General features: G+C 60.6%; 1 protein-coding gene across 1 annotated transcript; it reads left to right on the top strand.

Moving 5' to 3' along the window:
• Positions 1-11,889: 11,889 nt before the first annotated feature.
• Positions 11,890-13,022, top strand: PHLDA2 (pleckstrin homology like domain family A member 2). Its single transcript, XM_067747939.1, has 2 exons — positions 11,890-12,370; positions 12,638-13,022. The coding sequence occupies exon 1, from the start codon at positions 11,964-11,966 to the stop codon at positions 12,357-12,359; it is 396 nt and encodes a 131-aa protein (XP_067604040.1). The 5' UTR covers positions 11,890-11,963; the 3' UTR covers positions 12,360-12,370; positions 12,638-13,022.
• Positions 13,023-13,421: the final 399 nt, after the last annotated feature.

Below are 13,421 nucleotides of genomic sequence, written 5' to 3'. Positions count from 1 at the left end.
AGGGGCCACCTCCTCTCCTGTGGCCTCTGCCACCCCTGCCTGCCCCCCTCCCTGGGTTACTCTCCCCAGGCCACCCTTGTTCTGTCGCAGGCCGCAGGGCTTGGTTCGATGCCTCTCCCACAGGGCCTGGGTCTTGTCTGTCACACACGCTCAAAACCAAAGGGCTGGGACTTCCCTGGCCGCACAGCGGTTAAGAATCTGCCTGCCAACGTGGGGGGCACGGGTTCGAGCCCTGGTCTGGGAAGATCCCACATGCCACGGATCAACTAAGCCCATGTGCCACAGCTACTGAGCCGCACTTCAGAGCCTGCGAGCCGCAACTACTGAGCCCTCGTGGCACAACTGCTGAGCCTGCGCACCTAGAGCCCGTGCTCCACAACAAGAGAGGCCACCGCAGTAAGCCCGCGCACCACAATGAAGAGCAGCCCCTGCTCGCTGCAACTAGAGAAAGCCTGCGCACAGCAACAAAGACCCAGTGCAACCAAAAATGAATAAATTTATTAAACCCCAAAAAACCAGGGACGACTCCAGGCCCAGCTGCCGTTCTGAGTCCCCCCCACCCCCGCCAGCCTCGGCATCCTGACTTCCGGGTGGCGTGTGGCCTAGTGCCCCGGCCTTGGGGAGCAGGGGCTCCCTGCCTGAAGGTGGGGCGGCAGCAGTGTCTATACCCCACATGGACTAATCCTTGGCCATAGGAGCCCAGCAGCACAGGGCTCTCGAAAGCATCACCTGAGCGGGCCTTCCACGACGTATCTCTGACTTCCAAACCTTCCAGGCCGCAAGGTGACCACGGCTGCCTGGGGGCGGGCCTGGGGCTGCCCAGGGAGCTGTCTGGGTTGCGTGTTCGCTTGTCAAACTCCTCAAAGTCCCTCACGTGGGGACGTTTGGTTTTACGTATGTGAATTATACTTTAGTGAGGCTGATTTTTCAAAAGCCCCACAAGTTGGGGAGATTCCACTTAAAACTCTGGTTTTCCCCTTTAGGAGCTGGGAGTTGTGGCACCTAGGGCCTGGGGTGGCGACAAAGCCCCCCGGCCCCTCCGCCCCCGGTGGCCAGCCTGCTCTGCTGGTCCATGGCTCCCACTTGGTGGGGCAGGGGCCAAGCAGAGACCTGACCCCCCTTCCAGGGCCCCGCAGTCCCCCCAGGCCCAAGGGCTCCCTTCTTTTTTTCTAAATTTGTTTATGTATGTATTTTGGGCTGTCTTGGGTCTTGGTTGCTGCGAGGCCTTTCTCTAGTTGCAGCTAGCAGGGGCTGCTCTTGTGCGCGGGCTTCTCATTGCGGTGGCTTCTCTTGTGGAGCACGGGCTCTAGGCGTGCAGGCTTCAATAGTTGTGGCATGCGGACTCAGTAGTTGTGGCATGTGGGCTCAGTGGTTGTGGCTCACGGGCTTAGTTGCTCTGTGGCATGTGGGATCTTCCCGGACCAGGGCTCAAACCCGTGTCCCCTGCATTGGCAGGTGGATTCTTAACCGCTGTGCCACCAGGGAAGCCCAAGGGCTCCCTTCTTTAAGCCCAGGCTGTCACGGGCCAAGCTGGGCTTCTGCTCCCTGAGCGCTTTTGTGGGGGCTGTGGGGGGTGGGGTGGGGTTCCCACCAAGCCTTGCCCCAGAGGTGGGCAGCTGGGCTGTCTTGGTAGTGCTGCTGACCTCTGACCTGCCCTCTGCTCAGACTGTCTCCTCCACACCTCCCAGCACTGCTCCCCCCCTCCCCGCCTCTGAGTGCCCAGTGGGCTGGGCAACGCTGGGTGGGCTGCAGAGGCCCGGTGGGAGAGGGGCCACCTCCAGCTGCACCCTGAGGGAGCCCCTGGCCACCAGCCAAGCCCCTGGTTGCAGCAGGGGCTGTCTCCGGGGCTGGGGCCCTGCTGGAGGGCACTGTCCCAAGCGTGGGTGGCCCCTGGCTCCCTGCCAACGGCCTGCCCGGCGCAGCCACACCTGGGCTTTTGGCCCCTGCTTCCGAGTCCTTCCGAGCAACTTCCTTCCTGTGGAGGCGGACACGTCCTCCCAGCCCCAAGCTCAGAGGGCAGAGCCCCGTGGGGGACGGGAGCCCATGACCTCAAACCCAGCCATTCAGGCCCCCGACAGCAGGACCTCCAGAGCCCCTCCCCGGCCCTGGCTGAGCTTTCGGTCCCTCTGAACTTGGTGTGATTCTCCGGGTACCTTGTCTGCCTGGGATCCGCCTCACAGCCTCGGAGCCTGGGGCCCTCTGTCTGTGGATTCCCACTGGGCGCTGACCCTGGAGACCCCCTTCAGCCCTGCCGCCTCAGGCCGCCGGGAGGGTGAGGCTCGCACACACCCCGAGGCCAAGTCACTTGGTATGCCTGGGTGGAGCCCCGTCCGCCCCGAGGTGTCTCCACCCGGCCAGTCACTGAGCCAGCCTGGCCACGCAGACTCAGCTCCAGGGCGGTGGCCGGATGTGACTTTCCATGGCAACCTAACAGGCCTGGCCTGGCCCGGCCCAGCTGGGCTCCAGGCTCGTGGGGTCTGTGGACCTTGCCCAGGCCCAGGAGGACAGGGGCAGGAGACCCCACAGACACGCCCTCTGCGGGCTCTTCCCTCTCGGGCCGGGGGCTTTCTCCAGGGCCCCTCTGCAAGTCTGGGGGTGTCCACCAAGCCTCAGCCTTCCCGGCTCACGCATCTGGGCTGTGAGGAGACCCATCACTTGCCACCCTGGGGCTACGGGAGAGGAAGCCTACGCGTGAGGCCAGAGCCGCCCTCCTACTCCGACCCCGGGCACGGGTAGGGCTGCCCACGCCACCTCCCCAGTGCCTGCCAGTTGGGAGCTCTGGGCCTCAGCGAGCCTGGAGCGTGCGTCTCGGGGGACGGGCAGGCACTGGGCCAGCGTAGTCTGGGCTCTTCTACCGTGGCCCCGTTTTTGGCAGGGGGCTGGAAGGTCCCAGCAGAGCTCCTGGAGCTGCCCTCCCAGGGACCAGGACCCTGACCTCCTGAGAAGGAGGAGAACCAAGTAGAGGATGGAGCCCAGCCCCCAGGCTGTGACCCAGAGAGGTCACCTTTCCCAGCTCTGCAGTGGAAGTGGGGGAGGGAACCGTGAGAGGCACCCCCAGGCCCGGTCCTTGGGGTCCCATCACAGGGCAGGGCTGAGGGGCTCCAAGGACGATGGGAGGAGACTGGCCCTGAGGAAGGGGCTGGGCCGGGGTCTTTCCTCAGGCTTTCAGCACAGCCTATCTGATCTCCAGAACTGGAAGGTAATAGACCTGTGTTCTTCACAGCGTGTGGTCATTTGTTACAGTAGCCCCAGAACACTCGTGCAGATGGCCATAGGCAGCCGGGCTAGAGGCTGGGACAGGAGTTGCGCCGGCGGGCAGGTGGTGGTACAGAAGCAGGAGGGTGGACTTCAGGAAGCAGGGAAGAGAGTGCCCGGCCTCTGGCCTGCAAAGTGGGAGGCACAAGGGGACACTGTTTAGAGCATGAGATACCTGGGGTGGTGTGTAGGGGGGCCTGGAGACCCTGGGCCAGGACGCCCAGCCTCTCAGCAGCTCATGGGTGGGGGGCCAGGATGGGGCTGGTGGATGGGAGGGGCCACGGGCAGAGACCAGCCCCGAGACTGCGGTGCCTGGTGAGGGGCTGATTGTCCAAAGAAAGCACAGTCTCTACCCAGAGGAGGGGCCGAGGGGACCCCCTAACCAGGTCCCACCGGCTCAGGCCCCTCTGAACATCCCAAACCTGCTCTCCTGGCCTCTGGCTCCCCTCCTGGCCAGGAAGTACTTCCATCTGGATTCCAGACATCCGAGGAGCTCCGTCTCCTTGTCTATGCCTGGGGAAACCAGGTGATGTGGAGAACTCCTACTCATCCTTGAAAACCCAGCTCAGAGCTCACCGGTGGTCCCTGGGAAGCCTGGACCTTACCACCCACGGTCAGCTAACGACCCCATCACTCTTGTCCGGTCCCCATCTGCCATCAGACTGGGCTGCAGGCCCAGGAGAGGGTGAGAAGGTGTGGATGGGAGGGCGGGGCAGGCGCAGCACCGGACTCCCTAGGGGCTGTATCAGTGTCCAGGGGCTGCTGCAACTGACCACAAGCTGGGTGGCTTAAAGCAAACAGAAACTTACACTTTTACGGTTCTGGAGGCCAGAAATCCAAAACCAAGGTGTTGGCAGGGCCACGCTCCTCCAGTGGCTCTCGGGAAGGGTGCTCCTGCCCTTTCCAGCTTCTGGGGCTCCAGGCATCTCTGGGCTGTGGCCGCGTCCCGCCAGCTTCTCTCTGTTGTCACGTGGCCTCCTCTTCTCCTGTGTCTCTGATGAGGACACGTGTGCTGGCATTCAGGCCCCTCGATAATCCAGGAGCAGCTCCTCCTCTCAAGGTCATGAATTTAATCGCATCTTTTGCCATATAAGGTCATCACCTCCATCCATCTCCAGAACTTCCCATCTTCTCAAACTGACGCTCTGTCCCCGTTAAACACTCACGCCCCTCCCCTCCCCCAGCCCCCACTGTCTACTTCCTGTCTCTGTGAATGGCAACTCTGGGGACCTCATGTGAGTGGGACCCTATTCACTCTTTTACTGTATAAGGTCACATTCACAGGTTCTGGGATGAAGACGGACACATCTGTTGGGGGAGGGCCACCGTCACCCCCTACAGAAGCTGTTCAGACAGACACAAGCATGTGAAGAGCAAAGACGGCAGACACATGGGGCTCAGAGAAACGCCCCTGGAGACTGGACCCCGTTTTGGGCCACAATTGGTCATACAGAGCATTCATTGTTCGGCCAGCTTTGGGGAAACGGGCACCCTGACTGCCAGGAGGGCTGTAAATGGGTTGGCAGGCAATCTTGTCCGAGTTGTGACACGTTTAACTCAGCAACTCATGTCCTCCCGGCTGCCCTGGTGAAACGCTGCACATATGGGTATGGTCAGCGGCACACAGACACTCCGGCAACATTGCCCACAGGAACTGCAGCCTGAGGCCCAGCACAGGAGGTGATTAGATGAGAGTGTGGCCGGTGGAAGGGAGGCGGACTCATGGGGGACACCCACGACCTAGAAGAAAACAAGACCTGTCCCCCTTTCTATCAAACAGATTAAAAACGCAAGCTCGTGTCTGCAGACGTGGATATTCACATTTTCTAAGTTGTGCTAGGATACACGTTACATACAATTTAGCATCTTAACCATTTCTAGCAGCTTAGCCAGCTCAGTGGCATTAAGTTCATTCACGATATTGGACAGCCATCCCCACCATCCGTCTCCAGAACTTTCCACCTTCCCAAACGGACACTCTGTCCCCATGAAACACTCACTCCTCTCCCCTCCCCCAGCCCCCGGCCCCCAACGTCCTGCTTCCTGTCTCTATGGATTTGACGACTCCAGGGACCTCGTGTGAGTGGAATCAGACAGAACTTGTCCTTCTATGTCTGGCTTATTTCACTGATGTGAAATGTCCCCAAGGCTCATCCACATTGTAGCCTGCGTCACGATTTCCTTCCTTTTTAAGGCTGAGTAATACTCCATTGTGTACATGGACCACATTTTGTGTATCCGTTCGTCCACGGACGGGCACGTGCTTCCGCCTTTGGCTGCTGTGAACACGGGTGTGCAACCATCTCAAGTCTCTGCTCGCTTCTTTTGGGGACAGACCTGGAAGTGGAATTGCTGGATCACATGATAATGCTATTCTTAATTTTTTTGAGGAAACGCCAATGCATTTTTTATTGGGTTGGCCAAAAAGTTCTTTTGGTTTTTAAGTAAAAACACATTTTTCATTTTCACCAAGAACTTTATTGAACAACATATTCACGTTTTGTTCCATTTACCTTCTGCCGTTTTTCAGGCAACTTCATAATTCCATCTTCCCAAAACTTTTTATCTATTCCAGGTGCCTTTAACAGTCTTCTAATGAATTGAAATTTTTTTCCATGAAGGGAATTTTGTAAAGACCAAAATAAATGGAAATCCGAAGGGGCAGTGTCTGGTGAATAAAGTGGATGAATCAGAGCTTCTTGGACACTTTTCATCAATTGAGAGCAGTATCTGTTGGAATTAATCGTTTGGCGTTCTGCAAGGAGCTCATAATAGAGGACTCCCTTCCAATCCCACCCTATACACAACATCACCTTCTTTGGATGAAGACCGGCCTTCGGTGTGGTTGGTGGCGGTTCATTTCGCCTGCCCCACGATCTCTTCCGTTCCACGTTATCGTACAGTATCCACTTTTCATCGCCCGTCACAACTTGTTTTAAAAACGGAACGTTTTCGTTACGTTTATGTAGAGAACTGCATGCGGAAATACGGTCAAGGTTTTCTTCGCTTAACTTATGTGGAACCCAAACATCAAAGCGATTCACATAACCAAGCTGGTGCAAATGATTTTCAGCGCTTGATTTGGGTATTTTGAGTATGTCGGCGTATTTTGAGTATGTCGGCTATCTCCCGCGTGGTGTAACATTGATTTGTTCTAAATTAATGTCTCGATCGCTCTCCACTTCAACGTGTCTACCTGACCATGGAGCATCGTCCAGTGAGAAATCACCAGCAGGAAACTTCACAGACCACTTTTGACACGTTCGATCAGTCACAGCACCGTCTCCATACACTGCACAAATCATTTTATGCCTTTCAGTTGCGTTTTTACCTTTCTTGAAATAATAAAGCATAATATGCCGGAAATGTTGTTTTTCTTCCATCTCCCGTATTAAAATGGCTACAGAAAAATTCACCAATTTTGATGTTTTTTAAATGCACGCTGATATGATAGCTGTCACAATACAACCTAACAAAATTGTTTTGAATACAGTTAAAGACAACTGAGCGCTATCAGAGCCATCTCACGGAAAAAAACGAACACTTCGGCCAACCCAGTAAAAAGGATCGAAGGTCACTTAACCGCATCAAGAGTGGACCTGAGGTGGGGTCGCGAGAGAGGAGCGCTCAGAACTTTGAAATAGAGCTTTGAAATCATTTCAGCCAGTTTTTACTTTTTATGTCAACAATTGGTAACTATTTTGGTAAATGTTTAAAGTAGTGAAGAACTTGATTACAATACACATGACAGGGACTTCCCTGGCGGTCCGGTGGTCGAGACTCCGTGCTTCCACTGCAGGGGGCACAGGTTCGATCCCTGGTTGGGGAACTAAGATCCCGCATGCTGCGCAGCACGGCCTAAATAAATAAATAAATAAATCTTTAAGGAAAAAAAAAATACACATGACCGAAAAGAGAAAACAAAAATACACATGACAGGGTCCCACCCCAGACCTGCTGCACAGACTCTGGGGTCAGGGTGGGCGGGAGCAAGATGTTCTGTCCTGTGATGACGCAGCCCAGGCAGCTGCAAGGGCTGAGTACCGTCCAGAAGGTGGTGGCCATGCCTTGCCCACTCGCCCTCCCCCCTTTCCTGTATTTTGTTCATACATTCATCCGAGATTCCAGAAAGGTCCCTTGTCCCCGTGAACCAGGCCCTGGGCAGTCTCTGCTGAGTGACAGGAATGACAGCTGGCTCCCCTACCCGCTCCGCATTCTGTGATGATGGGAGAGGCCCCTCCTCTCAGCTCCCCCAGGCCTGGACCAGCCTGGCCCTGTCCCCGCCACCAGACCCCCCCACCCCGCCCCAAGGTGTTCTGGTTTCACAGACAAGCAAACAGTCTCCACCGACATCAGTTGCTCTGAGCAGAGAGCTGGGTCTCTTGGACAGGGAGGTAGATGCTTTTTAGGCCCAGTCATTTCCAAAAACACTTCGCGAGTGCCTGGGCTGGGCCCTGAGGGCCCCAAAGACCAAGACATTGTCACTGCATTTTAGGAGCTGGTAGTGACTTCTGAGCAGGGTACTGAGGGATGAATGGGCGCTTGCTAGGACCCAAGAAGTAAAGGCGCTCTGGGTGGTGTGTCACTGTTTCTCATTCGATCCCCAGCGCCTTGTGAGGTGGGGCCTGCCTGGCGGACTCCAGCTGAGGGGCTCAGGGAGCCAGACAGAGGGATGAACCTGAGAGACCAAGGCCAGGCTGACAGTGAGAGCCTGAAACCAGGTGGGGACAGGCGGCCTGCCTCCCGCCCTTGGACCTCTCACTTTTCCCAGGCTGCAGCTTTGGGGAGAGGGACTGAGGGCAGGCCTGAGTCACAGGCCACGGCCAATGGGCTATGTGGGGCTCAGGTCAGGTGACATCAGGCCACTTCTCAGGTGCTGCAACTCCAGGCAGCTGGGGCCTCCCCGTCCCCCGCTGCCCCCGGCCCTCCCCAGGCTTGCATGGAGCAGGCAATGGAACTCCAAGGCCTGGCAGTCACGTGGTCGGTGGGAGCAGGCCCGAGGGTGTGCCCCGGCAATCCCAGAAGGCTTCCTGGAAGAGGCAAGAGGTGGGGGGGTGTCTTCCAGGCAGGGGAGCAGGGGACCTGTCCTCAGGGCTGTCCCTGAGCACTGCCACTCACAGGAAGAGCCCCAGGCACAGGGGCTGCCGTGATGCACAGCTTCCTCATCTTCCTTTCGCCAGGCTGGTTGGGCCAGAGCCTGGAGGGCCTGGCCTCGTCACCGCTGGGGAAATGACCTCACTCGGGGAGTTTCGAAGAGGTGTCCTCTCTCTGCCCCAGCTGCCTGACATCCTCACCCAGCTGGAAGGGATGACAGGTGTCCCCAGCCGGATGTCTGGGGACCAGTCTCGTCTGCCTGGTGGGACAGGGGGTGGGGGGTGGGGGTCTCCTCAGGCTCCGCGTGAATCCCGGATGCAGCCCTTGGATAAATATTAGTAAACTTGGCTCAGACCTATGCTCTCTGACGCCACTGTCTCGAGGCGAGGCCCCGCGCTGGCCCCTCCCCGTCTACCGAACATCCCCAACCCAGAACCTGCTCAGCCCTTCAGGCAGAGGCTGGTTCCTGCCCCCAGGCGCGGGATGCAATAGGACGGATCTGAATTCTACTGGCGGGCTGGGTGACCTCTGCTGAGCCACTTAACTTCTCTGAGGAGCCCCACCCGTTCCTTGCAAACACCAAGAAAGCAACCCAGCGCCCCCCCCCCTCATGGGGTGACCCTGAGGAAGAAAGCAGGGCCCACACGGGCCTCCCCGAGGGTGCCAGGCCCCTGACCCTCAGTCTGGGGCTCCTCCCTCCCCAGCACCAACCTGGCCTGGCGCCCTGATGGGCCGCAGCCCACATCCGCACTGGGGGCCTCGGTCCCCTGCAGGAAGCCAGCCTGGTGGGTCCTCTGGGCTCCTAGCTATCAAATGGCTCAGGGGTGTCTCCCCGAGAGACCTTCGCTGGGGTTGCAAGGTCAGCGCTTTGCTTCCTCCTCATGTTCCAGAGGGACCCTCAGACGGGCCTGCTTCAGGCGTGGGGACAGGGTCCCCTCCTTGCTCTGGGTTCCTGCTGGTTTGGCCAGGCGGCCCACGGGCCTCTGGCTGGAGGGGTTTCCAGGCCCCCCGGGGCAGGGGCGTTGGTGGTGAAGCTGCCTGGGGGGGATTTCCACCAGCCCATCCCCATCCTCCGGGGAGAGTGGCAGTGGGCTCCCCACCCCCTGTGACCTGCTTTCCCAGCTCCCGTGGACGCCCACCTCTCAGACCACCCCTCCCCCCCGCAGGTCATTGGTCACCGACTGACTCTCCCCAGAAAGGCCTGGCTGTTGGGGACAAAGAGAGGAGCGCTGGGTGGGCATGGCGAAGTGCAGCTCACCTGGCCTCACCTGGTTTTCAAGACCTCTCACATCCCTTCCTGTCTCTCTTGCCCCGCCCTCCCTGGGGCCTCCGCTACCACGTCTGTGGAATGGGGCTGGAAGAATGCCCACCTTGGGCCTCGCTCACCTGGGCTCCTTGGGAATCCCCCTGTGGCACCCCGCCCTCCCCATGGAGACCTCCAAGCTGTCCTCTTGCCCACCCCCAACCCCGTACTCCCCAGGGCAGGCAGGGCTTCTCCCCTCTCCCCTCTCCTCGGGGTCCTAGCACCAGCCAGGCTTACAGGCACACAGTAGGTGCTTAAGCAGTGCTGAGTGTCTGTGGTTTGCCTGGCCCTGAGGTTCCAATGACTGGCCCCCGGGTGGGGGAAACGGGCTGGTGGGCCTTGGACGGGTCCCGGCAGAGCGCTGGACACCCAGGGGGCTCACAGTGGCTTCCTAGAGGCAGCAGCCTGGCCCCTGGGCTGCCTCTCCCGTGGCCCCGACAGCCCAGGGCCCCCTCAGGACAGAGAGCCTGCGGGAAGGCGGGTCAGCAGTCTCACCCTGCCTGATGCTGGAATCCCCTTTACCAGCTCTGCTGGGATGCCTGTAGTGATGGGGAGCTCACCCCCTTATAAGTCTGCCCTGTGTTGTCTTGAGGGGAGATCTGTCTCCCCACCCACCCACCCTGTGCTCCCTTCACCCTCTGGCCTGCCACCCCACGGGCCTGCCGATTCCAGCTCCGCCCCTCCCCCCAACACTGACCAGCATCCCTATGCTTGTCCTGTGCTCCCTCCCACAGGCCAGAGTCCTGGGCACCCCCTGCCCTCTGCCACACCGCTGACAGTTGCCCTGGACGCACAGGTGGGTGTGTCCATCTGCAGAGGCCTGGCCCAAGCCACTCATCTGAGCCAGTGGTGCACCTTATTCCTCACGGTGACCCTGAAGGGCCAGGGTTGGGACTTGCCCAAGGCCGCAGAGCGGGGGCAGGTGGGGCAGGGTTGGCTCCACGGCCGGCCGGCCGGGCCGCACCCAGAAGGTCCCACATTGGCTTTATGCTCTGCCTTCACAGTCCTGAAAATATCATTAATACTTTTTGAACCAGGGTACCTGCGTTTCCATCTTGCACCAGGAGGGGGCGTGGCTCTCACAGCCCCAACGGACTCGTGCCCTCCTTGCTCCCCTTGCTTTGCACCACCTGCCCAGGTCACAGCCCGGCGGGGTGTTGGAAGGTGCTGGCCCCGGAGCGGCTGGGGCCCCCGTAGATTCCCTTCTGCCGCCACCCCCCCCCCCGCCCCCCGGGAACCCTGGAGGAGCCAGCGATCACTTCCTGTTAAACCCTTTAAAGGAAGAGGGTAAAAAAAAAAAAAGGAAGAGGGTAAATAAAAAGACTTGTCCTGCTGGCAGGGCATGACTCAGCCGCCCCCGGCCCGGCCCAGGCCGAAGGCCCCTCTGCCCCCCCACGCACCAGCGCGCTCCGCGCCCCCTCGGCTCCCAGCACCTCTGGCGGGTTCGCCGGTGCGTCCTCCCTCCCCCCACGTACAGCCGCCAGGAGGGCCCAGGGAGCGGGACAGGCCCCCGGGAAGGGAGCTGGGAGCGGCCCTCACACTTACTGAACACTAAGGGGAGCTGTTCTAGCATTTTCCGTGCGTTGCCTAATCCAACAAGTGTCATCGTCCCCCATTTTACAGAAGAGAAAACTGAAGTTCAGAACACCTGCTCTCCCGGTCGGCCCGACGACCCAGGGGGAAGAGGGCAGGTCGTCCCAGGCGCGCCGGCCGGCGGGTGGCAAGATGGGAGATAAGGCCGGCTGGGGCAGGGCCACCGAAGGGTCTCCCCGGGGTCCTGGGAGGAACTGGGGCCGCGACTGCATCTGCCCCACGAGCGGCAGGGCTGGGTGTCGGGGCGCCTGGAGGGTGGAGGTCTGAGTCCCGCCGTCACCGCGCCCCGGGCTGTCCCCGGCCTCGGGCGCTTCCCGCGGCTCCCCGGCAGTGAGTCACCGCGGGCAGGGCGGGCCGCAGCGCATTCCTCCGTGGGGCCGGCGTCCGGGGCGGGGTGGGGGACATTGAGTCGCCCCACGGGGCCACGGATCTGGGGCGCCGGGGGAACGGGCTGCAGACAAGGGGAAGGGGGGGCGACCACGGCGACCCGGGGTGAGGGTGCGGCGCGCAGCCCCGGGGTGGCCAGGCTGGGGGGACCGGGGCGGGCTGGGCCCGGGAAGGGGGCGCGGGGCGTGGCCGAGAGGGGGCGTGCCCGGGGCGTGCCGGACGGAGCGCGTGGGGCGGGGCCGCTATAAAGACGGCGCCCGGGCACCGGGGCGCATTGCAGAGGCCGCCACCACCGGAGCGCCTTCGCTTCTGCGAGCTGCACCCGGCCGACATGAAGACCCCCGGGGAGGTGTTGCGCGAGGGCGAGCTGGAGAAGCGCAGCGACAGCTTGTTCCAGCTGTGGAAGAAGAAGCGCGGCGTGCTCACCCCTGACTGCCTGAGCCTGTTCCCCACCGGTCCCGGCGCGCGCCCCAAGGAGCTGCGCTTCCACTCCATCCTCAAGGTGGACTGCGTGGAGCGTACGGGCAAGTACGTCTATTTCACCATCGTCACCACCGACCGCAAGGAGATCGACTTCCGCTGCGCGGGCGAGAGCTGCTGGAACGCGGCCATCACCCTGGCGCTCATCGACTTCCAGAACCGCCGCGCCCTGGAGGACTTCCGCAGCCGCCAGGAGCGCGCCGCGCCCGTCGGGCAGCCCGAGGCCGGGACGGCCCGCGCGCCCTGAGTGCCGCCGCGGTGAGTGCCGCCCGCCCGCCCGCTGGACGCGGTCCTCGGGGAGGATGATGTCGACCTCGGACGTCGGGGGGAGGTCCTGCTCTGTCTAGGGCACGCTGTCGAGAGCGGACTGGGGGCCTCGCCAACGCGGCGCGGCTGGGGCGCGCGGCAGGAGCCGTCGCTTGCGCCTTCCGTGTCCGGGCCTTGGGAGACCCACTGGCTGGACTCCGGCTCGCTCAGCCACCGGGCTCGGGCACAGCTCCCTGAACCTCCCCGCTCTCCCCACAGGAACCACACACTGGACGAGTCGGGCCGGACGCGGGCCGCGCCGGCAGGAGCTCAGGGAATGTCCGGAGCGGCAGAAGCCCCGGCGGCGCCCAGCCACTGACCACGGCGAGGACAAAGGCTGGGGCTGCGTCCTGCCCGGCAGAGAAGGACCCTCCCGTGCGGAGCCGCAGAGCCTCGCCCCCGCTGTGCGGGTGCATTAAATTATTGGACTATCTATGTATTTATTTTGATGGTATTTGTGTTAAAACCATCTGTCTTAATATATATACATATATATATGTGTGTATATATATGTGTGTATATATATATATATATATATATATATATATGTGTAATCAATGTGTCCATTCCAAATAAATTACCTGACTTGTTCTCTTTTCTACCAGCCGGTGTGGTGCAGTGAGCTTCCTGCGGGAGGCGAGTGGGTGGCCCCTTCATTCAGTGTGTGTTAGTTGGGGGGAGCGGCCACCCCAGGTGTCCGAAGGGCAAGGAAATGCTCTTTGAATGAACACCGTTATCCGCCGGACCCTGGCCGCACCATCGCTGGAGGCGGGGAAGTGCCCTGGGAGTGGCCCTGACTTCCGCTCCCGGGTGTGGAATGGGGAGGACAGGGCCCCGGCTTGCTCCCGGAAGCCACTCACAAAATGCCCCTGTGAGGTCATCACGCCTCCCCCATCTGAGCTGCTCCGGCCCTCGGTGGGGTACCCGACCCTAGGTGCCCCCTCCCGCCCCTGCCCAGCCCCCTGAAAGGAAGCCTTCAGGCCTCTGGCTGCCCACCGGCTGC

The sequence above is a fragment of the Pseudorca crassidens genome, chromosome 9, assembly GCF_039906515.1.
Source record: "Pseudorca crassidens isolate mPseCra1 chromosome 9, mPseCra1.hap1, whole genome shotgun sequence".
NCBI lineage: Eukaryota > Metazoa > Chordata > Mammalia > Artiodactyla > Delphinidae > Pseudorca > Pseudorca crassidens.
Note: the sequence above shows the minus strand (reverse complement) of the source record. Positions and strands in the feature narration are given on the sequence as shown.